At 48.7% G+C, this 19444-nt stretch overlaps 1 protein-coding gene and 1 pseudogene across 1 annotated transcript; one reads left to right on the top strand and one right to left on the bottom strand.

Moving 5' to 3' along the window:
- Nucleotides 1–2841: 2841 nt before the first annotated feature.
- LOC112472178 lies at nt 2842–2957 on the top strand (annotated as a pseudogene).
- A 10314-nt stretch (nt 2958–13271) lies between these two features.
- Nucleotides 13272–17729, bottom strand: LOC102885959 (filaggrin-2; the record flags this gene model as incomplete). The annotated part of the gene is made up of 3 exons (XM_025040817.1): nt 17592–17729; nt 15785–16739; nt 13272–15706 (listed from the first exon to the last, which is right to left on the bottom strand). Coding segments are annotated over exons 1-3 (3528 nt in total), but the record flags the coding sequence as incomplete, so codon positions are not given.
- Nucleotides 17730–19444: the final 1715 nt, after the last annotated feature.

Genomic DNA, 19444 nt, shown 5'->3' with positions numbered 1-19444 from the left:
GGTTGACAGGTAATGAATAGGAGAGAAATAGACTTTTGTGTTTAAGATAGAATGTAGAATGGGATTTAGGGCTTAAAAACCTTGTATCTGGCATTTCGGGGCTGCTCCTTTGTACAGGACAGCTGCCGGCTAATGAACAGCCTTTGAGAGCACACTTGGTTTGGTCTGTTCTATACAGGCCACAACAGAATGCAGAAGCGATACAGGAATCGAGCCATCTTCTGTTAAGCTGGGCTAATATTAGAGAGATTTGCAAAAATGGGAAACAGTGATACTTCTATTAATTTTTTGTTTTAGAAAAAGTTATTTTTCATAAAATACGTAATAGATTTATTATCATCATTAAGTGAATACGTACTTTTTTAACTTCACTTTTAATTTCTTATATGGAAAATACTGATAGATATAACCCACATAATTAAAAGCTCTTTGGGGTCCTCGGTAATTTTTAAGAGCTGAAAGAGAACGTGAGATAGAAAAGTTCGAGAATCGCTTCTTTATGGAAATAATTGTTCATTAAGTGGATTTTAAGAACGACTTATAAAATAGATAGGAGCAAAGCTGGGTGTCACCTTCGTCCTGAACATGGTCATCGTGCGAGGTTCTAAGTACCGTCAAGAACTTACAATTCTTTTCACTCGGTGAGCGAGGTGGATTTCTTGCAATCATATTCTCCAAATAGAAGGCTGACAAAAGCCACATGCGTGAGCGGACTCGCCCTGTAAGCTGGCAGAGCCGGCGAAAGCTTCGTGACCTGCCATGCGGGACAGGCCCACTGTGGGGTCCATCCTTAGTGCTTGCATCTCCTCCTGAGTCAGGCCTGCTGTTCCCACATGCCCTGGTTGCGTAGGGCTGCAGGACTGCCCTTTTCATCTGTAGGCGTTAGAGTCACACCTTTGTCCCCAAACTCATCCTGACTTAATGTAGTTTGTCCCGCGGTTCCTGACTCCCGGCCCTCAGGACCACGGGACACTCGCTTTCCCATGTTCCCAGAATGCTCATAGTCAGATAATGCTCTTTACCCCCACATCCGCGAGGGGGTTCAGGGATCAACACTGGGCCTTCTTCCAGCAAAATTATCTAAGCATCTCAGTGTATGGGCTTGACCCTGTGTTCTTCCTGATCTGACCTCTCTGTCCTTGCGAGTGACCTTGGTTTCCCAGGTCCCTGAAGCGGGGATTGTTCTGTCTCTTTGCCCGTCCGGATCACGTTTTTCTGCACTGTCACTTAAATGGATGGGACCTTCTACCTGTTTCTTTCAATTCACTTTTGGTTTTGATTTACAAAATAGTTTATTAATTATTTGAGAGGCTATTTACTATTTTACAATGTTGTTACACACGTCGCACATAGTAGTCTAAACATCCCACCATCTTGACTGGAACTCCGTTTTTTTACATTTTTTTAATCGTTCGGGAGGGCTAATTTGTTTCGATCGCGGAGCTCGGCAGTACTCTCTATCCACTTATTTCAAGCTTGTGTTGTTCTTTACAAGTGGCCGCGATCCTAGTTCTGAACCCCAACCTCGTCCCTAGCCAGGCTTCGCCTGGTCTGTCTTCTGTGTGGAGTAACGTTTAGGGCGCAGAGTCTACCAAACAAAAACTATGAAAAGCGTTTCTCATCTCTGTATGAGTCTCTCAGAGAACACTCAAAGGGTGAAGTTACGAATCCACCAGGAGACCCCTTCAAAACCCCCTTTCTTCTGCTTTCCGATTCTCTCATACCCTCTAGCTTCTCCAAAGTCTCCTTCTGTCTACACTTTGTGTCTGTGTGAGTGTAAACGTATGAGTCGTTTTATTTCTTTGCCAAGCTAATAATGTGTATAAGATTCTTTAAGGATGAGAGGAAAAGAGCATAAAGAATGTTGAGATTATAATAAATGAGTGATTTAGAATGAGATTTTCCAGTTTTAGGCTCATACTTCCTCTCCCTCCCTCCTCTTCCCCATTTATTTTATTTATTTAAAAAAAAATTATAGTTGACATACAATACTCTTCCTCATTTGTGATGGATATTTTTACTTTGTTATGAGTTTTAAAACATCTCTATTATTTCTGTATTAAAAGTTCTCTCAGATTTTCGACCATTTCATCTCCATTTCTGCATACTATTTTTTAATGAATGTCTCGAGTTTGCTGATTTTTCGTCTTTAAGACTTTTTTTCGTGGATGCTGCTTCTGAGAAAATTTTGGTAGTCGTAACATATATTCTGGTTAAACTTAAAAGCTTCATCATCAGTATGATATTGCTTTTCTTTTCAGCAAATAACACATCCTAAGAATGAGACTCCTTTAGCGAGAAATGCTTACGTTTAAATAATTGGAAAAACGATGTTTTCAGTATTCAGAATATCACGCTGATGCTTTTGCTGCTTTGTCCTCTGAGGGCTTTTTCTCCAGATCGTCGTGAGGAAACTGAATAAAAATGTTTATTGTATTTTCTATCCTGTTCTAAATTATATATAAATTCAGAGTATCTCAGTAGAGGCCTAAATACCCCCATTTTAATGTTATGCTTTGTCCTTAACAAAATGTGTACAGCGCAGGGGAATACCTTGATCAGCCATTCAAGGGGACATCAGGATCTCGCGTGATCCCTTCTGTGTGGGGGAGGATTTTACTGCCATGGCCAATGCTCCGCGAACCTGTTCGGGCTGGATCGTTGGTGTGCTTATAAGTGGAAGAAGGGCTTACTGTAGTTCCTATTCTTAGAAAAATTCTAGGAAAGAGTACATATAGAAGTTGAGGATCTGGGGACATGGTTCCATAGTGTAGCGGTCAGCACGTCTGCTTTACACACAGAAAGTCTTGGCTTCGTGCCCCAGTGGAGCCACGGTCTATAGTCTATGGCCATGCCGCCCTGAACAAGCCCGATGTCTGATCTCAGAAGCTAAGCAGGGTCGGGCCTGGTTAGTACTTGGATGGGAGACCACCTAGGAAGGCTAGGTGCTGTAGGCATAAATCATAATAAATAAAAAAGAAAAAAAGAAGTTGAAGATCACTTCACGGAAAGTGATTCCCTGAAGACCTTCTGTGTTCGTCCACTGATCTAAGCGAATGAAGTGGCTTCAGCGTGACAGGGACATCCAGAACTGATGGGAACACTGATGAGGGGCCTTGCACGTGTCCGGTCGAAAGTGAGGCTGTGACTACGTGGGTGTGGCTGGTCGTTGGGAGGGGACGTTGGCCCAGGTGTTGCTACATATTTGGCTTAAGAGAAAACGGAAATTCAGGGTCTGTTTCTTTGGCCATCTCTCGGTTTCCAAACATTGTAACTAACCCGTAGTTTAAGCCGTAGTGTGCGGACCAGTTGGAACACATCAGCGGACTGGCCGTGGCTTGCCGGTCGCTTTTGAACGTCTAGGTTTCTGTATATGGCCGAGGCCCGACCCAAACCTAAGAAAATACCAGCAAAAGTTCACTTTCTTCTCAAAGTCTCTTTTTTTGGTTTCCTTCCTGCAAACTCGCTCTGTCGCCTTGAGGACCCAAGCCCCGCATCCAGCAGGTTCCCTTAGACACCTTCATTTGACCCAGGCACTGAATACCATCTGACCTGCATTTAAATCTTTTCAGAAACATGTCCTGTGTCTAGCTCTTCTTCTGCATCCCATGTAACCTCTGTCACCTCTTCCCAGATTCACTGCAGTGGCCTCTAGATTGGTCGCCACGCCTCAGCATTGCCACGCACGCACAAAGATCCTTCTGAAATGAATATACGATCACGTGACTTTAAAAACCCTTCGATGAGTCTCGATTGCTTACGGATAAAGGTTAAAATTCTTAGTAAGGTTTATAAGAGTCATCGCAATCCAGCCTCTGCCTGTTGTGACATCACCATTTCTCCCCATGCTGTGTGGATGCTGTGTTAGCGACGCTGAATTATTTTCAGTCCCCTGGGCTCCCCGTGGCCTTTTCTACTTTAAGACTTCATACATACTCTAAAAATACGATGCCTGGGGTAGGGTCCCCGAGTAAAGCTGGATAATGCCTGACCATTTCTGGAGGCCTGCCCCAAAATCTCCTCTTTTCTCTTTTCTAAAGATTTCTTTGAATCCTGTTTCTTCGCTGTTAATCAGAGGTAGTTGATCATCTTGCTGCCAACAGTCCCTGGAGCGTATCTACCCTAGCGCTTGCCAGAGTGTTTATTTATACCTGTCGCTTCTTCACATGTCAATCCCCCTGATGAATGCGTGAACTATTAAAGGGCAGGAACTGTGTTTTCCTCCTATTTGTAACTTTAGTATAGTGTCTGTCGGTCAAGTGGTTATTAACTTCTCTCCAATGAATGAATGAGTGGCCCGAATGCTCCACCAACAACGCCCACATTATCTGGATCATCTGCAGACTGTCATCAGACTAATCAGAGACGGATTGCTGATCGGCCCAGCCCACATTCTGGGATTACTTGTCGGGAGGAGAGCTGTAGAAATGCATTCTGTCTCACATGGGTGGAGCTCAGCCATCTATTCTTGTAGGCTTGGCTAGCTGAGCCTGACAAAACTCATCCCAAAAGGCATTAGGAAGAGGGAGGCGAGGGTTTGGAAGAAAAGATCAATAGGAACTAGATGGTAATGTTGCTGGAAAATAAAGGCCATTGGGTATCCCCCTGCTCCCTCAAATACTCGAGCTCACGTGGTGTGCTTCGGAAGGCGACAGCCCTTGCCTGACCCCTGAGGTTGCACCACTGGAAACGACTGCAGACTCTCGTGTGTGTTTTAATGCTACTTGGAATAAATCAGATGGAATGAGATGTGATTCTGTTTGTTTATCGGTTGATTGGTTTTTGAGACACCCAGCCAGACACAATCAGAGCTGACAAAATTCGTCTTGAGAATTTGGGAAGAAGGAAGGTTGAATTACTGTCTTTTTAAGACTCTCTTGACAAAAGGGAAAGATACTGCTGAGCGAGGTATGGAGAATGCTTTTAACGTTAAAAACATTTAAGTTTAAATTTAAAAAAATTAAAGTTTTTAACATTAGAAGATTTAAAAATCAATCAGTCTGTCTATCTACTTATCTGCCTATCTGCCTGTGAGATGCCTATCTGCCTATCTACCTCCCTGCTCACCTGCTCCCTGCCTGCCTATCTATCTAGAGACGTGAACTGGTTTATAGTGGAGAGGAAATAAGAGAAACCAACATTAGCTGTGTGTTTCCCGCATCCGAAGGTCACTTTAGCTAGAAACTTTGGAGGAAGTTTGTTTTCCCCCATTCGGCCACTCGGTACCTTCTCAGTGCCGCGCACGGCTCTGTCAGAGTACAGCCGGGTTCGGAGGAATGCGTTGACATCCCCTGCTGTCCTTTGGCACAGAGATGCTTTGTTTGTAGGATGCTGTTCACAGAGGTCCCACATGGGGGCGCCCCAGTCAGCAACCTTTTGCCTTGTGGGCCACACCTATCTCACCCTTATCTTTCCTCTTCTCTTAGAAAGGGAACATATAACTCTTTAAATTACTTTACAAGACTCTTGGTATCATTTATGGGGAACAATTGCCTTCGATTTGATTAAAATAAATTATTGAGGGTCTTAGGTGTCCGGAATATAAAAATTTTCATCGTATTTAAACTTCAAGTGAGTGTGATCAAGGGATGATGGGAATCGCTTATAAATATTTGACTTATATATTTGTACAGCACACGTACGATAAATGCAATTGAACGTTGATTCAGGGGACGGAGCTTCTCGCCACTCCTAACCTCACATGTAGAGATTAAAGAGCGCGGGACCGTAGACGTGCAGAATGAATGTAAGACTGCTCGTAGGGTGGAAGGGGCTTTGGCTCAAGAGTTGGGACACCCACCCCCTGGCAGCGCTGTGAATGAGCTACCTGAAACGGGCAAGCTGATCTCTTTGAATCTCATTTGCTTTACCCGCAATAGAAATTATTTAGATGAGATTACACATAACATTTAAATGTCTACTGATTCTTTAATAATTACCTTTTTTTTCAGTTAACGAATGGCGATAGGTAGCTTTGTAGGACTTGATTACTACTTAGGGTTAACTACCATCTACTCAGTTATTTTTTATGTTTGTTGTTAATAGTATCACGATTTTGTTTGCTCTCATTAATAGTGTTTTGTGGATCACAGAGCATGGTCACATAAGCATTGATTTAAATCTGCTTTGCTGGTTTTTTTCTTTTAATAGGTAAACCGAGGCTGTCATCTTGGAAGCCCTTACTAGCCCTGACGTTCTGGACGTTTGCTTTAGGTTTTAGGGTAGCACACTTTCTACTGCTGTTAGTGTCTTTTGTACATATCTTTCTACTTTTTGTTGCTTCTCTTGATGTTCATAATAAAATCAAGTATTTCTTTCTCTGAGACAGGAGAATATTTTTAATTGTTTCTCTCCCACTGGAAACTGTGGAGCCCCACTAGCCGCCACTGCCATCAGCCTTCATTGATAGGGGTATTTCAGTCACTATCTTTGACAGAGCTTGGGCTGTCACAGGGTGTAGCCACATGGGCTCGTGTTTGATCACGACATCTGACCGAGCATCTGAGGTTCATGACTCAGGGGCATGAAGCGTTTCTTTCTGTAAATGCTTCGGATGGCAGTTAGATTGAGGAAAAGATCAAAAGCGATTGAGTTTTGCCTCCTTTAGACTCCCTATTACTGGCGTCTGATGCTTTACGGCCGCCGAAGTGTCCACAGGCAGAACAGAAACGTACATCTGACCCCGTGGCAGGGAGCCGTGTTTGCGTGCCTGAGGGCGAAAGCGGAGGGAAACTAGACCTTGATGAAGAGTTTATTGGCAATATTTATGCAGTACAGTTTTCTGGATCCTGTATCCAGGCAGTCATGACAATAAATTCCAGAGCAATTGTACAGAATTCCAGAAGAGGCAGAAAAAATGCAATGATTCTGAATCTTCAATACCATATCGTTGCTCGCTTAGGACATGGAGCGTGTTACAATGTTTTTAGAGCAATTTTGGCTCCTAAACCTTACCATGTCTTAGCGCCTTGGATACATTTGTCAATAATCAATTAAAACGAAATCTGGAAAATCCAAAATGTGACTCTCGGAAAATTTTAAAAATGCTCATTTTAACCCAAAACACCCAAAGCACTTTGTCATCTAGTAGGAAATACAGTCCCAAATGCTATTTATTTCTTCCATTCACTATTTTTCAACCAAGAAGCTCAATGATTATGGAACCTTACAATAAAACGAAAACAAAAACAAAAACCTTGCACCAAACAGAAGAAATAGAGCACAGTACACCAGTTAAAATAAAAGACTTATAGCCCCACTAGCGAGAGAAGGGATCGTGTTAAATATCTTAATTTTACGTGTGTGTCTCATTCCTCCCTTGGGTTAGTTCTTCTCTTGAGTTAGTTTGTTTTCTATTGTCTTCGGATTCTTATTCAGAGTAATAGTACTTTTGTTCTTGGACATATTCATAGAGTGGGTAGTTGCTATCTAAGTGAAAGGAGCCTGAGTCTGTTCTCACCCTTCCCTGGTGACCTCTGGCCTCAGAGTTTCCTGCCTGCTGGTTGTCCACATGCTGACTGCAGACGCTCCCTGACAGACTTGACCCTGACTCACGCTTCTGCCCTCCGCTACTCCACGCGATGGTACCGCTTGATGGGTCCTGACACCCGAACTCCTCAGTTCCTGTAGGGTCTAAGCTATGAGGAGAGCAACCGAAAGTGGATCTTTGACTTCTGCTTCTGCTGTCGCTCGCCTGCCCATAGCTGTCACTTAACTGGCCATGGCCATATACTTGTCCTTCGTCGGTGCTGAATCTAGGCTGGTCGGTGCTGAGTTCAGACACTCCCTGACTGGAACCTTGTCTACTTATGCTTTCCCTCGCGTTCAATCCTGTGTGGTCAGAAACGTAAGCCGACTGTCCGTATCCGGACACGGGCTTGTCTGCAGCTGTGTCTGTCGACCTCTCGGGGCTAGAACTGCGGCTGCTTTTTCTGCTGCCTCCAGAAGGTCCGTACCCAGAGCGCCCGTAGTTATAGTCAGCACTGCCGTAGCTACCGTGTCTCCACCTCTGTGACGACCCGTGACTCTGTCTCCCACTAACGTGTGACGGAGAATAAGTGTCTCCAGACTGGTACTGATGGCTGCCTGAAGGTGTCCTGTGTCTGTGCCCGGATGCCCAATGAGTATCATGTGACACTGTATGGCTAGACCTACGACTCGTTATTGTGCCAGATCCTGAATCTCCATGAGTAGATGTGGTCTGCTCATGAGACGACCGTGAGTGTGTAGATTGCCTGTGACCAGACTGGGCATGTCCACCGGTGTCACCGGAGTGTCCATGACTATGTCTTCCTTCCACAGAGGACCCCGACTCTCCATGTTGAGATCCGACTTGGCCATGATGGGACCCCGAGTGCCTCTGAGAGCCTCCTGAGTGTGATTCAGTGTCACTAGACTGGCCGTGACGGGACCCTGAGCGTCTCTGAGAGCCTCCTGAGTGTGATTCAGTGTCACTAGACTGGCCGTGACGGGACCCTGAGCGTCTCTGAGAGCCTCCTGAGTGCGATTCAGTGTCACTAGACTGGCCGTGACGGGACCCTGAGCGTCTCTGAGAGCCTCCTGAGTGCGATTCACTGTCACTAGACTGGCCGTGACTGGATCTCCTTTCTTCACTCGTGCCAGACCCTGAGCGTGTGGAATGTCCGTGACCAGACAGGGCATGTCCACCAGTGTCCCCCAACTGTCCATGACTAACTCCATGTCTGATTCCCACAGAGGACCCCGACTCTCCATGCTGAGATCCGGCTTGGCCTTGATGGGACCCTGGGCGTCTCTGAGACCCTCCTGAGTGCGATTCACTGTGACTAGACTCATGATGACTAAAGCTCCTTTCACCAGATCTATGATGTACAGAACTAGAAGATTGACCCGAGCCAGATCCATAATGGCCAAAGCCAGAGCTCTGACCTGATCCAGACCCATGCTGGCCAAAGCCAGAGCTCTGACCTGAGCCAGACCCGTGTTGGCCAAACCCAGAGCTCTGACCTGAGCCAGACCCATGTTGACCAAAGAGATGACTGGGAGCCAGAGCTCTGACCTGAGCCAGACCCATGTTGACCAAAGCCAGATGACTGGCTTGATCCAGACCCATGGTGGCCATAGCCAGAGGACTGGCCTGAGCCAGAGCCATGTTGGCCAAAGCCAGAGCTCTGACCTGAGCCAGACCCATGTTGACCAAAGCCAGATGACTGGCTTGATCCAGACCCATGTTGGCCAGAGCCAGAGGACTGGCCTGAGCCAGACCCGTGTTGGCCAAACCCAGAGCTCTGACCTGAGCCAGACCTGTGATGGCCAGAGCCAGAAGACTGGCTTGATCCAGACCCATGGTGGCCAGAGTTAGAGCTCTGACCTGATCCAGACCCATGTTGGCCAAAGCCAGAGCTCAGACCTGAGCCAGATCCATGTTGGCCAGAGCCAGAGGACTGGCTTGACCCGGACCCATGTTGGCCAAAACCAGAGCTCTGACTTGATCCAGAATCGTGTTGGCCAAAGCCAGAGCTCTGACCTGAGCCAGACCCATGTTGACCAAAGCCAGATGATTGGCTTGATCCAGTCCCATGGTGGCCAGAGGTAGAGCTCTGACCTGAGCCAGACCCATGTTGACCAAAGCCAGATGATTGGCTTGATCCAGTCCCATGGTGGCCAGAGGTAGAGCTCTGACCTGAGCCAGACCCATGTTGACCAAAGCCAGATGATTGGCTTGATCCAGTCCCATGGTGGCCAGAGGTAGAGCTCTGACCTGAGCCAGACCCATGTTGACCAAAGCCAGATGATTGGCTTGATCCAGTCCCATGGTGGCCAGAGGTAGAGCTCTGACCTGAGCCAGACCCATGTTGACCAAAGCCAGATGATTGGCTTGATCCAGTCCCATGGTGGCCAGAGGTAGAGCTCTGACCTGAGCCAGACCCATGTTGACCAAAGCCAGATGATTGGCTTGATCCAGTCCCATGGTGGCCAGAGGTAGAGCTCTGACCTGAGCCAGACCCATGTTGACCAAAGCCAGATGATTGGCTTGATCCAGTCCCATGGTGGCCAGAGGTAGAGCTCTGACCTGAGCCAGACCCATGTTGACCAAAGCCAGATGATTGGCTTGATCCAGTCCCATGGTGGCCAGAGGTAGAGCTCTGACCTGAGCCAGACCCATGTTGACCAAAGCCAGATGATTGGCTTGATCCAGTCCCATGGTGGCCAGAGGTAGAGCTCTGACCTGAGCCAGACCCATGTTGACCAAAGCCAGATGATTGGCTTGATCCAGTCCCATGGTGGCCAGAGGTAGAGCTCTGACCTGAGCCAGACCCATGTTGACCAAAGCCAGATGATTGGCTTGATCCAGTCCCATGGTGGCCAGAGGTAGAGCTCTGACCTGAGCCAGACCCATGTTGACCAAAGCCAGATGATTGGCTTGATCCAGTCCCATGGTGGCCAGAGGTAGAGCTCTGACCTGAGCCAGACCCATGTTGACCAAAGCCAGATGATTGGCTTGATCCAGTCCCATGGTGGCCAGAGGTAGAGCTCTGACCTGAGCCAGACCCATGTTGACCAAAGCCAGATGATTGGCTTGATCCAGTCCCATGGTGGCCAGAGGTAGAGCTCTGACCTGAGCCAGACCCATGTTGACCAAAGCCAGATGATTGGCTTGATCCAGTCCCATGGTGGCCAGAGGTAGAGCTCTGACCTGAGCCAGACCCATGTTGACCAAAGCCAGATGATTGGCTTGATCCAGTCCCATGGTGGCCAGAGGTAGAGCTCTGACCTGAGCCAGACCCATGTTGACCAAAGCCAGATGATTGGCTTGATCCAGTCCCATGGTGGCCAGAGGTAGAGCTCTGACCTGAGCCAGACCCATGTTGACCAAAGCCAGATGATTGGCTTGATCCAGTCCCATGGTGGCCAGAGGTAGAGCTCTGACCTGAGCCAGACCCATGTTGACCAAAGCCAGATGATTGGCTTGATCCAGTCCCATGGTGGCCAGAGGTAGAGCTCTGACCTGAGCCAGACCCATGTTGACCAAAGCCAGATGATTGGCTTGATCCAGTCCCATGGTGGCCAGAGGTAGAGCTCTGACCTGAGCCAGACCCATGTTGACCAAAGCCAGATGATTGGCTTGATCCAGTCCCATGGTGGCCAGAGGTAGAGCTCTGACCTGAGCCAGACCCATGTTGACCAAAGCCAGATGATTGGCTTGATCCAGTCCCATGGTGGCCAGAGGTAGAGCTCTGACCTGAGCCAGACCCATGTTGACCAAAGCCAGATGATTGGCTTGATCCAGTCCCATGGTGGCCAGAGGTAGAGCTCTGACCTGAGCCAGACCCATGTTGACCAAAGCCAGATGATTGGCTTGATCCAGTCCCATGGTGGCCAGAGGTAGAGCTCTGACCTGAGCCAGACCCATGTTGACCAAAGCCAGATGATTGGCTTGATCCAGTCCCATGGTGGCCAGAGGTAGAGCTCTGACCTGAGCCAGACCCATGTTGACCAAAGCCAGATGATTGGCTTGATCCAGTCCCATGGTGGCCAGAGGTAGAGCTCTGACCTGAGCCAGACCCATGTTGACCAAAGCCAGATGATTGGCTTGATCCAGTCCCATGGTGGCCAGAGGTAGAGCTCTGACCTGAGCCAGACCCATGTTGACCAAAGCCAGATGATTGGCTTGATCCAGTCCCATGGTGGCCAGAGGTAGAGCTCTGACCTGAGCCAGACCCATGTTGACCAAAGCCAGATGATTGGCTTGATCCAGTCCCATGGTGGCCAGAGGTAGAGCTCTGACCTGAGCCAGACCCATGTTGACCAAAGCCAGATGATTGGCTTGATCCAGTCCCATGGTGGCCAGAGGTAGAGCTCTGACCTGAGCCAGACCCATGTTGACCAAAGCCAGATGATTGGCTTGATCCAGTCCCATGGTGGCCAGAGGTAGAGCTCTGACCTGAGCCAGACCCATGTTGACCAAAGCCAGATGATTGGCTTGATCCAGTCCCATGGTGGCCAGAGGTAGAGCTCTGACCTGAGCCAGACCCATGTTGACCAAAGCCAGATGATTGGCTTGATCCAGTCCCATGGTGGCCAGAGGTAGAGCTCTGACCTGAGCCAGACCCATGTTGACCAAAGCCAGATGATTGGCTTGATCCAGTCCCATGGTGGCCAGAGGTAGAGCTCTGACCTGAGCCAGACCCATGTTGACCAAAGCCAGATGATTGGCTTGATCCAGTCCCATGGTGGCCAGAGGTAGAGCTCTGACCTGAGCCAGACCCATGTTGACCAAAGCCAGATGATTGGCTTGATCCAGTCCCATGGTGGCCAGAGGTAGAGCTCTGACCTGAGCCAGACCCATGTTGACCAAAGCCAGATGATTGGCTTGATCCAGTCCCATGGTGGCCAGAGGTAGAGCTCTGACCTGAGCCAGACCCATGTTGACCAAAGCCAGATGATTGGCTTGATCCAGTCCCATGGTGGCCAGAGGTAGAGCTCTGACCTGAGCCAGACCCATGTTGACCAAAGCCAGATGATTGGCTTGATCCAGTCCCATGGTGGCCAGAGGTAGAGCTCTGACCTGAGCCAGACCCATGTTGACCAAAGCCAGATGATTGGCTTGATCCAGTCCCATGGTGGCCAGAGGTAGAGCTCTGACCTGAGCCAGACCCATGTTGACCAAAGCCAGATGATTGGCTTGATCCAGTCCCATGGTGGCCAGAGGTAGAGCTCTGACCTGAGCCAGACCCATGTTGACCAAAGCCAGATGATTGGCTTGATCCAGTCCCATGGTGGCCAGAGGTAGAGCTCTGACCTGAGCCAGACCCATGTTGACCAAAGCCAGATGATTGGCTTGATCCAGTCCCATGGTGGCCAGAGGTAGAGCTCTGACCTGAGCCAGACCCATGTTGACCAAAGCCAGATGATTGGCTTGATCCAGTCCCATGGTGGCCAGAGGTAGAGCTCTGACCTGAGCCAGACCCATGTTGACCAAAGCCAGATGATTGGCTTGATCCAGTCCCATGGTGGCCAGAGGTAGAGCTCTGACCTGAGCCAGACCCATGTTGACCAAAGCCAGATGATTGGCTTGATCCAGTCCCATGGTGGCCAGAGGTAGAGCTCTGACCTGAGCCAGACCCATGTTGACCAAAGCCAGATGATTGGCTTGATCCAGTCCCATGGTGGCCAGAGGTAGAGCTCTGACCTGAGCCAGACCCATGTTGACCAAAGCCAGATGATTGGCTTGATCCAGTCCCATGGTGGCCAGAGGTAGAGCTCTGACCTGAGCCAGACCCATGTTGACCAAAGCCAGATGATTGGCTTGATCCAGTCCCATGGTGGCCAGAGGTAGAGCTCTGACCTGAGCCAGACCCATGTTGACCAAAGCCAGATGATTGGCTTGATCCAGTCCCATGGTGGCCAGAGGTAGAGCTCTGACCTGAGCCAGACCCATGTTGACCAAAGCCAGATGATTGGCTTGATCCAGTCCCATGGTGGCCAGAGGTAGAGCTCTGACCTGAGCCAGACCCATGTTGACCAAAGCCAGATGATTGGCTTGATCCAGTCCCATGGTGGCCAGAGGTAGAGCTCTGACCTGAGCCAGACCCATGTTGACCAAAGCCAGATGATTGGCTTGATCCAGTCCCATGGTGGCCAGAGGTAGAGCTCTGACCTGAGCCAGACCCATGTTGACCAAAGCCAGATGATTGGCTTGATCCAGTCCCATGGTGGCCAGAGGTAGAGCTCTGACCTGAGCCAGACCCATGTTGACCAAAGCCAGATGATTGGCTTGATCCAGTCCCATGGTGGCCAGAGGTAGAGCTCTGACCTGAGCCAGACCCATGTTGACCAAAGCCAGATGATTGGCTTGATCCAGTCCCATGGTGGCCAGAGGTAGAGCTCTGACCTGAGCCAGACCCATGTTGACCAAAGCCAGATGATTGGCTTGATCCAGTCCCATGGTGGCCAGAGGTAGAGCTCTGACCTGAGCCAGACCCATGTTGACCAAAGCCAGATGATTGGCTTGATCCAGTCCCATGGTGGCCAGAGGTAGAGCTCTGACCTGAGCCAGACCCATGTTGACCAAAGCCAGATGATTGGCTTGATCCAGTCCCATGGTGGCCAGAGGTAGAGCTCTGACCTGAGCCAGACCCATGTTGACCAAAGCCAGATGATTGGCTTGATCCAGTCCCATGGTGGCCAGAGGTAGAGCTCTGACCTGAGCCAGACCCATGTTGACCAAAGCCAGATGATTGGCTTGATCCAGTCCCATGGTGGCCAGAGGTAGAGCTCTGACCTGAGCCAGACCCATGTTGACCAAAGCCAGATGATTGGCTTGATCCAGTCCCATGGTGGCCAGAGGTAGAGCTCTGACCTGAGCCAGACCCATGTTGACCAAAGCCAGATGATTGGCTTGATCCAGTCCCATGGTGGCCAGAGGTAGAGCTCTGACCTGAGCCAGACCCATGTTGACCAAAGCCAGATGATTGGCTTGATCCAGTCCCATGGTGGCCAGAGGTAGAGCTCTGACCTGAGCCAGACCCATGTTGACCAAAGCCAGATGATTGGCTTGATCCAGTCCCATGGTGGCCAGAGGTAGAGCTCTGACCTGAGCCAGACCCATGTTGACCAAAGCCAGATGATTGGCTTGATCCAGTCCCATGGTGGCCAGAGGTAGAGCTCTGACCTGAGCCAGACCCATGTTGACCAAAGCCAGATGATTGGCTTGATCCAGTCCCATGGTGGCCAGAGGTAGAGCTCTGACCTGAGCCAGACCCATGTTGACCAAAGCCAGATGATTGGCTTGATCCAGTCCCATGGTGGCCAGAGGTAGAGCTCTGACCTGAGCCAGACCCATGTTGACCAAAGCCAGATGATTGGCTTGATCCAGTCCCATGGTGGCCAGAGGTAGAGCTCTGACCTGAGCCAGACCCATGTTGACCAAAGCCAGATGATTGGCTTGATCCAGTCCCATGGTGGCCAGAGGTAGAGCTCTGACCTGAGCCAGACCCATGTTGACCAAAGCCAGATGATTGGCTTGATCCAGTCCCATGGTGGCCAGAGGTAGAGCTCTGACCTGAGCCAGACCCATGTTGACCAAAGCCAGATGATTGGCTTGATCCAGTCCCATGGTGGCCAGAGGTAGAGCTCTGACCTGAGCCAGACCCATGTTGGCCAAAGCCAGATGATTGGCTTGATCCAGTCCCATGGTGGCCAGAGGTAGAGCTCTGACCTGAGCCAGACCCATGTTGACCAAAGCCAGATGATTGGCTTGATCCAGTCCCATGGTGGCCAGAGGTAGAGCTCTGACCTGAGCCAGACCCATGTTGACCAAAGCCAGATGACTGGCTTGATCCAGTCCCATGGTGGCCAGAGGTAGAGCTCTGACCTGAGCCAGACCCATGTTGGCCAAAGCCAGAGCTCTGACCTGAGCCAGACCCGTGTTGGCCAAAGCCAGAGGACTGGCCTGAGCCAGATCCATGTTGACCGAAGCCAGATGACTGGCTTGATCCAGATCCATGTTGGCCAAAGCCAGAGCTCTGTCCTGAGCCAGACCCGTGTTGACCAAAGCCAGAGGACTGGCCTGAGCCAGACCCGTGTTGGCCAAAGCCAGAGGACTGGCTTGACCTGGACCCATGTTGGCCAAAACCAGAGCTCTGACTTGAGCCAGACCCATGTTGGCCAAAGCCAGAGGCCTGGCCTGAGCCAGACCCGTGTTGTCCAAAGCCAGAGCTCTGACCTGATCCAGACCCATGCTGGCCAAAGCCAGAGCTCTGACCTGAGCCAGACCAATGTTGGCCAGAGCCAGAGGACTGGCCTGAGCCAGACCCGTGTTGACCATTTTTAGAAAATTCATTTGAATTAGATTTTTTCTGAGGAGGGTTCAATGGCTGTTTACAGGAACCAGCTCCTTGTTGACCATAAGTGGAAGACTGACTTTCCTCAGACCCATATTGTCCACAGCATGAGGACTGACCTGATCCTCTTCTCTGTTGGCCTCCACAGCTCTGTGGTTGGCAGTGTGCCCTAGAGTTACAAGAACTAGAGGCATGTCGTGGCCCTCCACACCCCTTCGAATTGCTGGAACCACCTGCCTGGCTTTGTCTTCCATTGTCTCCTGAACCTCCAGAGCTAGATGCAATCTTTTGTCCTCCACTCCCGCTCGACTGAGTAGAGTTTGATTCGTGCCCTCCGGCTTCCAATCCACATGGCAGGCCACCACGACCCTTCCTTCTCCCACTCTTAGATTCAGATCCCGATTCACATGCCTCTCCGGATTCCCTTGAGGGGCTGACATGTGACTTGTGTCTGTTTCCTTCCAGCTCACCAGAGCTGGAACCATGACTTTCTTTGCCACTACTCCATGAGTGGCCAGAGCTAGACCCACGGCGCCTTTTCTCAGATCCCTCCTGGTCATGTTGCCTCCTGGAGTTGGACCCACGTCTCTGTTTGGCAAGTCCCCTTGCGCCCTCAGAACCATGACCATGCTCCTCTCCCTCACCCCCACTCGAATATCTGTGACCTGATTTCTGTCCTGATGTATCCTCATCGTCCTCTTCTGTTCCATGTTCTTCCTCTCGGTGTTGGCGACCACGCCCATGCTTCCGCTGCTTTGACCCTGAAGCTTTGCAGTATTCTTTGCTGAGAACCTTGTTGCAGGCCATCGCCAGCTTGAATACCATCAGAAGAAACTCAGTGAAGTCCAGTCTTCGGTCATGATCTCGATCCAGCATGTGCATGATAACTTCCACTGTGTCTGGATCATCTGGGTTCTGTATGTGAGCAATGCACCGTCAGCACAGCCCGCACACCCAGTTAAAATATTCAGATAGGGTTGCGGAATTATGGATATTTGACATTAGGTATTTTCAATCCGGTCAAGGATTACTTTAGGCTAAGGCAGCCTAATAGGACTCAGCAGGTGTGAAGAAATAATAGAAAAGATAAAGACTATTGAAGACCTCAGAAGAAGACAACTCAAGGACGGAAGCTAGAGGCCTAGGTCCTTGGGTGAGGCATACAGGATGTTGTTGAGTAAACCAAGTTAGATGCCTTGTGTAGTTTAGTTTGACACACATTTTAAACATTACATGCAAATATATTCTGTGTTAGGATCTATAATTTCGAAGTTAATAGCTGAGTCCTTTCCAAGTAGTTGGAATAAATGCGTGTTTTTGGTTTTCATTTTTCAGTCATCCTGGCTACTTGGTCAACTCCCTTTGTAGATCGTTTCCCTCTCTCTGCTTTTTCTTCCCCATTTGATAGGGTGGTTTATTCATTCGTGACTTAACTCAGATTTCTTTTCTGCTTTTTTGGAATGGGAAGCCTGGGGGCATGAAAAAACCTGAGGGTCCACATTGATTGGAATGCACAAGGAAATGAGGAAAAACCATTCCCCTTTCTAAAAATAACTCCTTCCACAAAAAACTTTCTGATGTCCCCAGGAAGCACTGCTCATAGAGTTTACTCAGAGACCATTGAAACGGTGCGTTTTTTAGCCAAAATTTGTTCCTCTAACACATATTCAGGTAGGGTTGCGGAATTATGGATATTTGACATTAGATATGTCAGATACCTAACGTATAAGACCGTAGGCGCCTGCGGTCCTGGCGCACTTTGCCTACCTTCAGAATTGGGCGGAACTCTTTCTCCAGAAGGTCCTTTAGTTCAACCTTGCTCAGCGTGCCACAGTCCCCATCTTGGCTGGTGTATTTGTAGAAGACATCGATGACGGTGACGACACTTCTCAAGAGGATAGACATCTTTTTGCACGTTTAAGTGAAGCTGACGAGAAAAAAACAAAACAAAACAAAAGACCCTATCGTTTCTTTTCCTTCCTCTTAATTTATAAGCAGTTCTGATTTTTAGAATCATCATCATGATTTTTCAAATCTCTTGTCTCTTTAAATCCTTCAATACCTCAGGATGAAGGACGGGTCAGGGATGATATGAAACTTTTCAATACAGCGAAGAATAACTTTGCTAACATTAAGTCATGGCACGTTGCTTGCCGAACTGGGACTAGATCTCGGGTCCCCATGTCATGGACAAATACGTACTTTACCTCTACACTTTGTGTACTTTGCTGCCCAGGGTGTTGTCCTGGAGCTTCCAAAATTTCCAGAACCACCCAGACATGTTGCCCCAGTCTCTCTTGCTACTTTTACTTGTTTCCTAGAGGCAAAAGTGACAGACCTTCTATCATGCACTCCTATTTCCCCTCGGGCACCAAAAGCTGAACTGGACCCTTCGGAGAATAAAAAATGGCAAAGGGGGCCGATGCTACGGTATATTCTAGAAGCTTGAGCTAGCTCTCAAGAGAGTTTAGGGACGACCTAACCCCAGCCCTTGACCAAATGCTGATCTCTTTCGGTGGTCAGGGAGAAAGGCTCAGGAATTCGGGCAGTAGTTTGACTAGTAGAGGATTTAGCCTGGGGGCTCTGGGGACTGACATTGAACCGTAAGGGACTCCACAGCAGTGCGAGTCTCCTCTCTGCTTGAGCTAGACAGCCAGGAAAAAGATGGCACGCAGACAGACCACGAAGAGAATGCAGGACGACCTGTAGGAAGGCAGACGTCTGTTTGTTATTCTCCACAATGACAAATTTATTCTAAAAAGGCCCCGGAATAAACTAAACTGGCCAAACAAATAGAAAGAAAAGAGAAAGAAAGAGAGAGAGAGAGAGAGAGAGAGAAAAGAAAGAAAGGAAGGAAAGAAAGAAAGAAAGAAAGAAAGGAAGGAAGAAAGAAAGAAAGAAAGAAAGAAAGGAAGGAAGAAAGAAAGAAAGAAAGAAAGAAAGGAAGGAAGAAAGAAAGAAAGAAAGAAAGAAAGGAAGGAAGAAAGAAAGAAAGAAAGAAAGAAAGGAAGGAAGAAAGAAAGAAAGAAAGAAAGAAAAATGGAAAGAAAGTCCACATATACATGAACTCTGCCTCAGTTCAAACTCTTGGGTTTCTGCTATGGACAATGAGCAACCAAATATCCATTGAAAAAGCCAGATGAATTTTCTCTCACCTGATTCACCAAAGGAACAAGTAGGAAAATAGCCCGATGCAGCTTGCAGGGTGACAATGGACCAAGATATTGGCCCTTATAAAGGCGCTGCCCTCTGTGGGATGGACTGAATCATCTCCAATCGAATCTAACCCCACCTCTGTCCGTGTTTGCTCACCTTCCTCCGCCTGCCATTCTCATCTTTGAGGTAATTACAGAAAGGCTGGCACCTGCTCACCTTCAAGTGTGAGGCCACGTTGCAGGCACTTTTTTTCCAGGGTCATGACAGTTGTGGAAAGCAGGTGCTGTGTTTTAGAGGACTTAACGTCGTTCATTCCCTTTGTTGAATACCCATGCGGGGTAGCAAACTGTAAGGTTGTCGGCAGGTGCGCAGTAAATGCTTCCTTAGTTGAAAACGAACCCAGGTCATTAGGCTAACCTACTTCATGTCTCTGTGCAATAATAACAGCCATTTATTGAGAATGT

Source organism: Pteropus alecto, unplaced genomic scaffold (assembly GCF_000325575.1).
Source record: "Pteropus alecto unplaced genomic scaffold, ASM32557v1 scaffold49, whole genome shotgun sequence".
In the NCBI taxonomy this organism is placed as follows: domain Eukaryota; kingdom Metazoa; phylum Chordata; class Mammalia; order Chiroptera; family Pteropodidae; genus Pteropus; species Pteropus alecto.
Note: the sequence above shows the minus strand (reverse complement) of the source record. Positions and strands in the feature narration are given on the sequence as shown.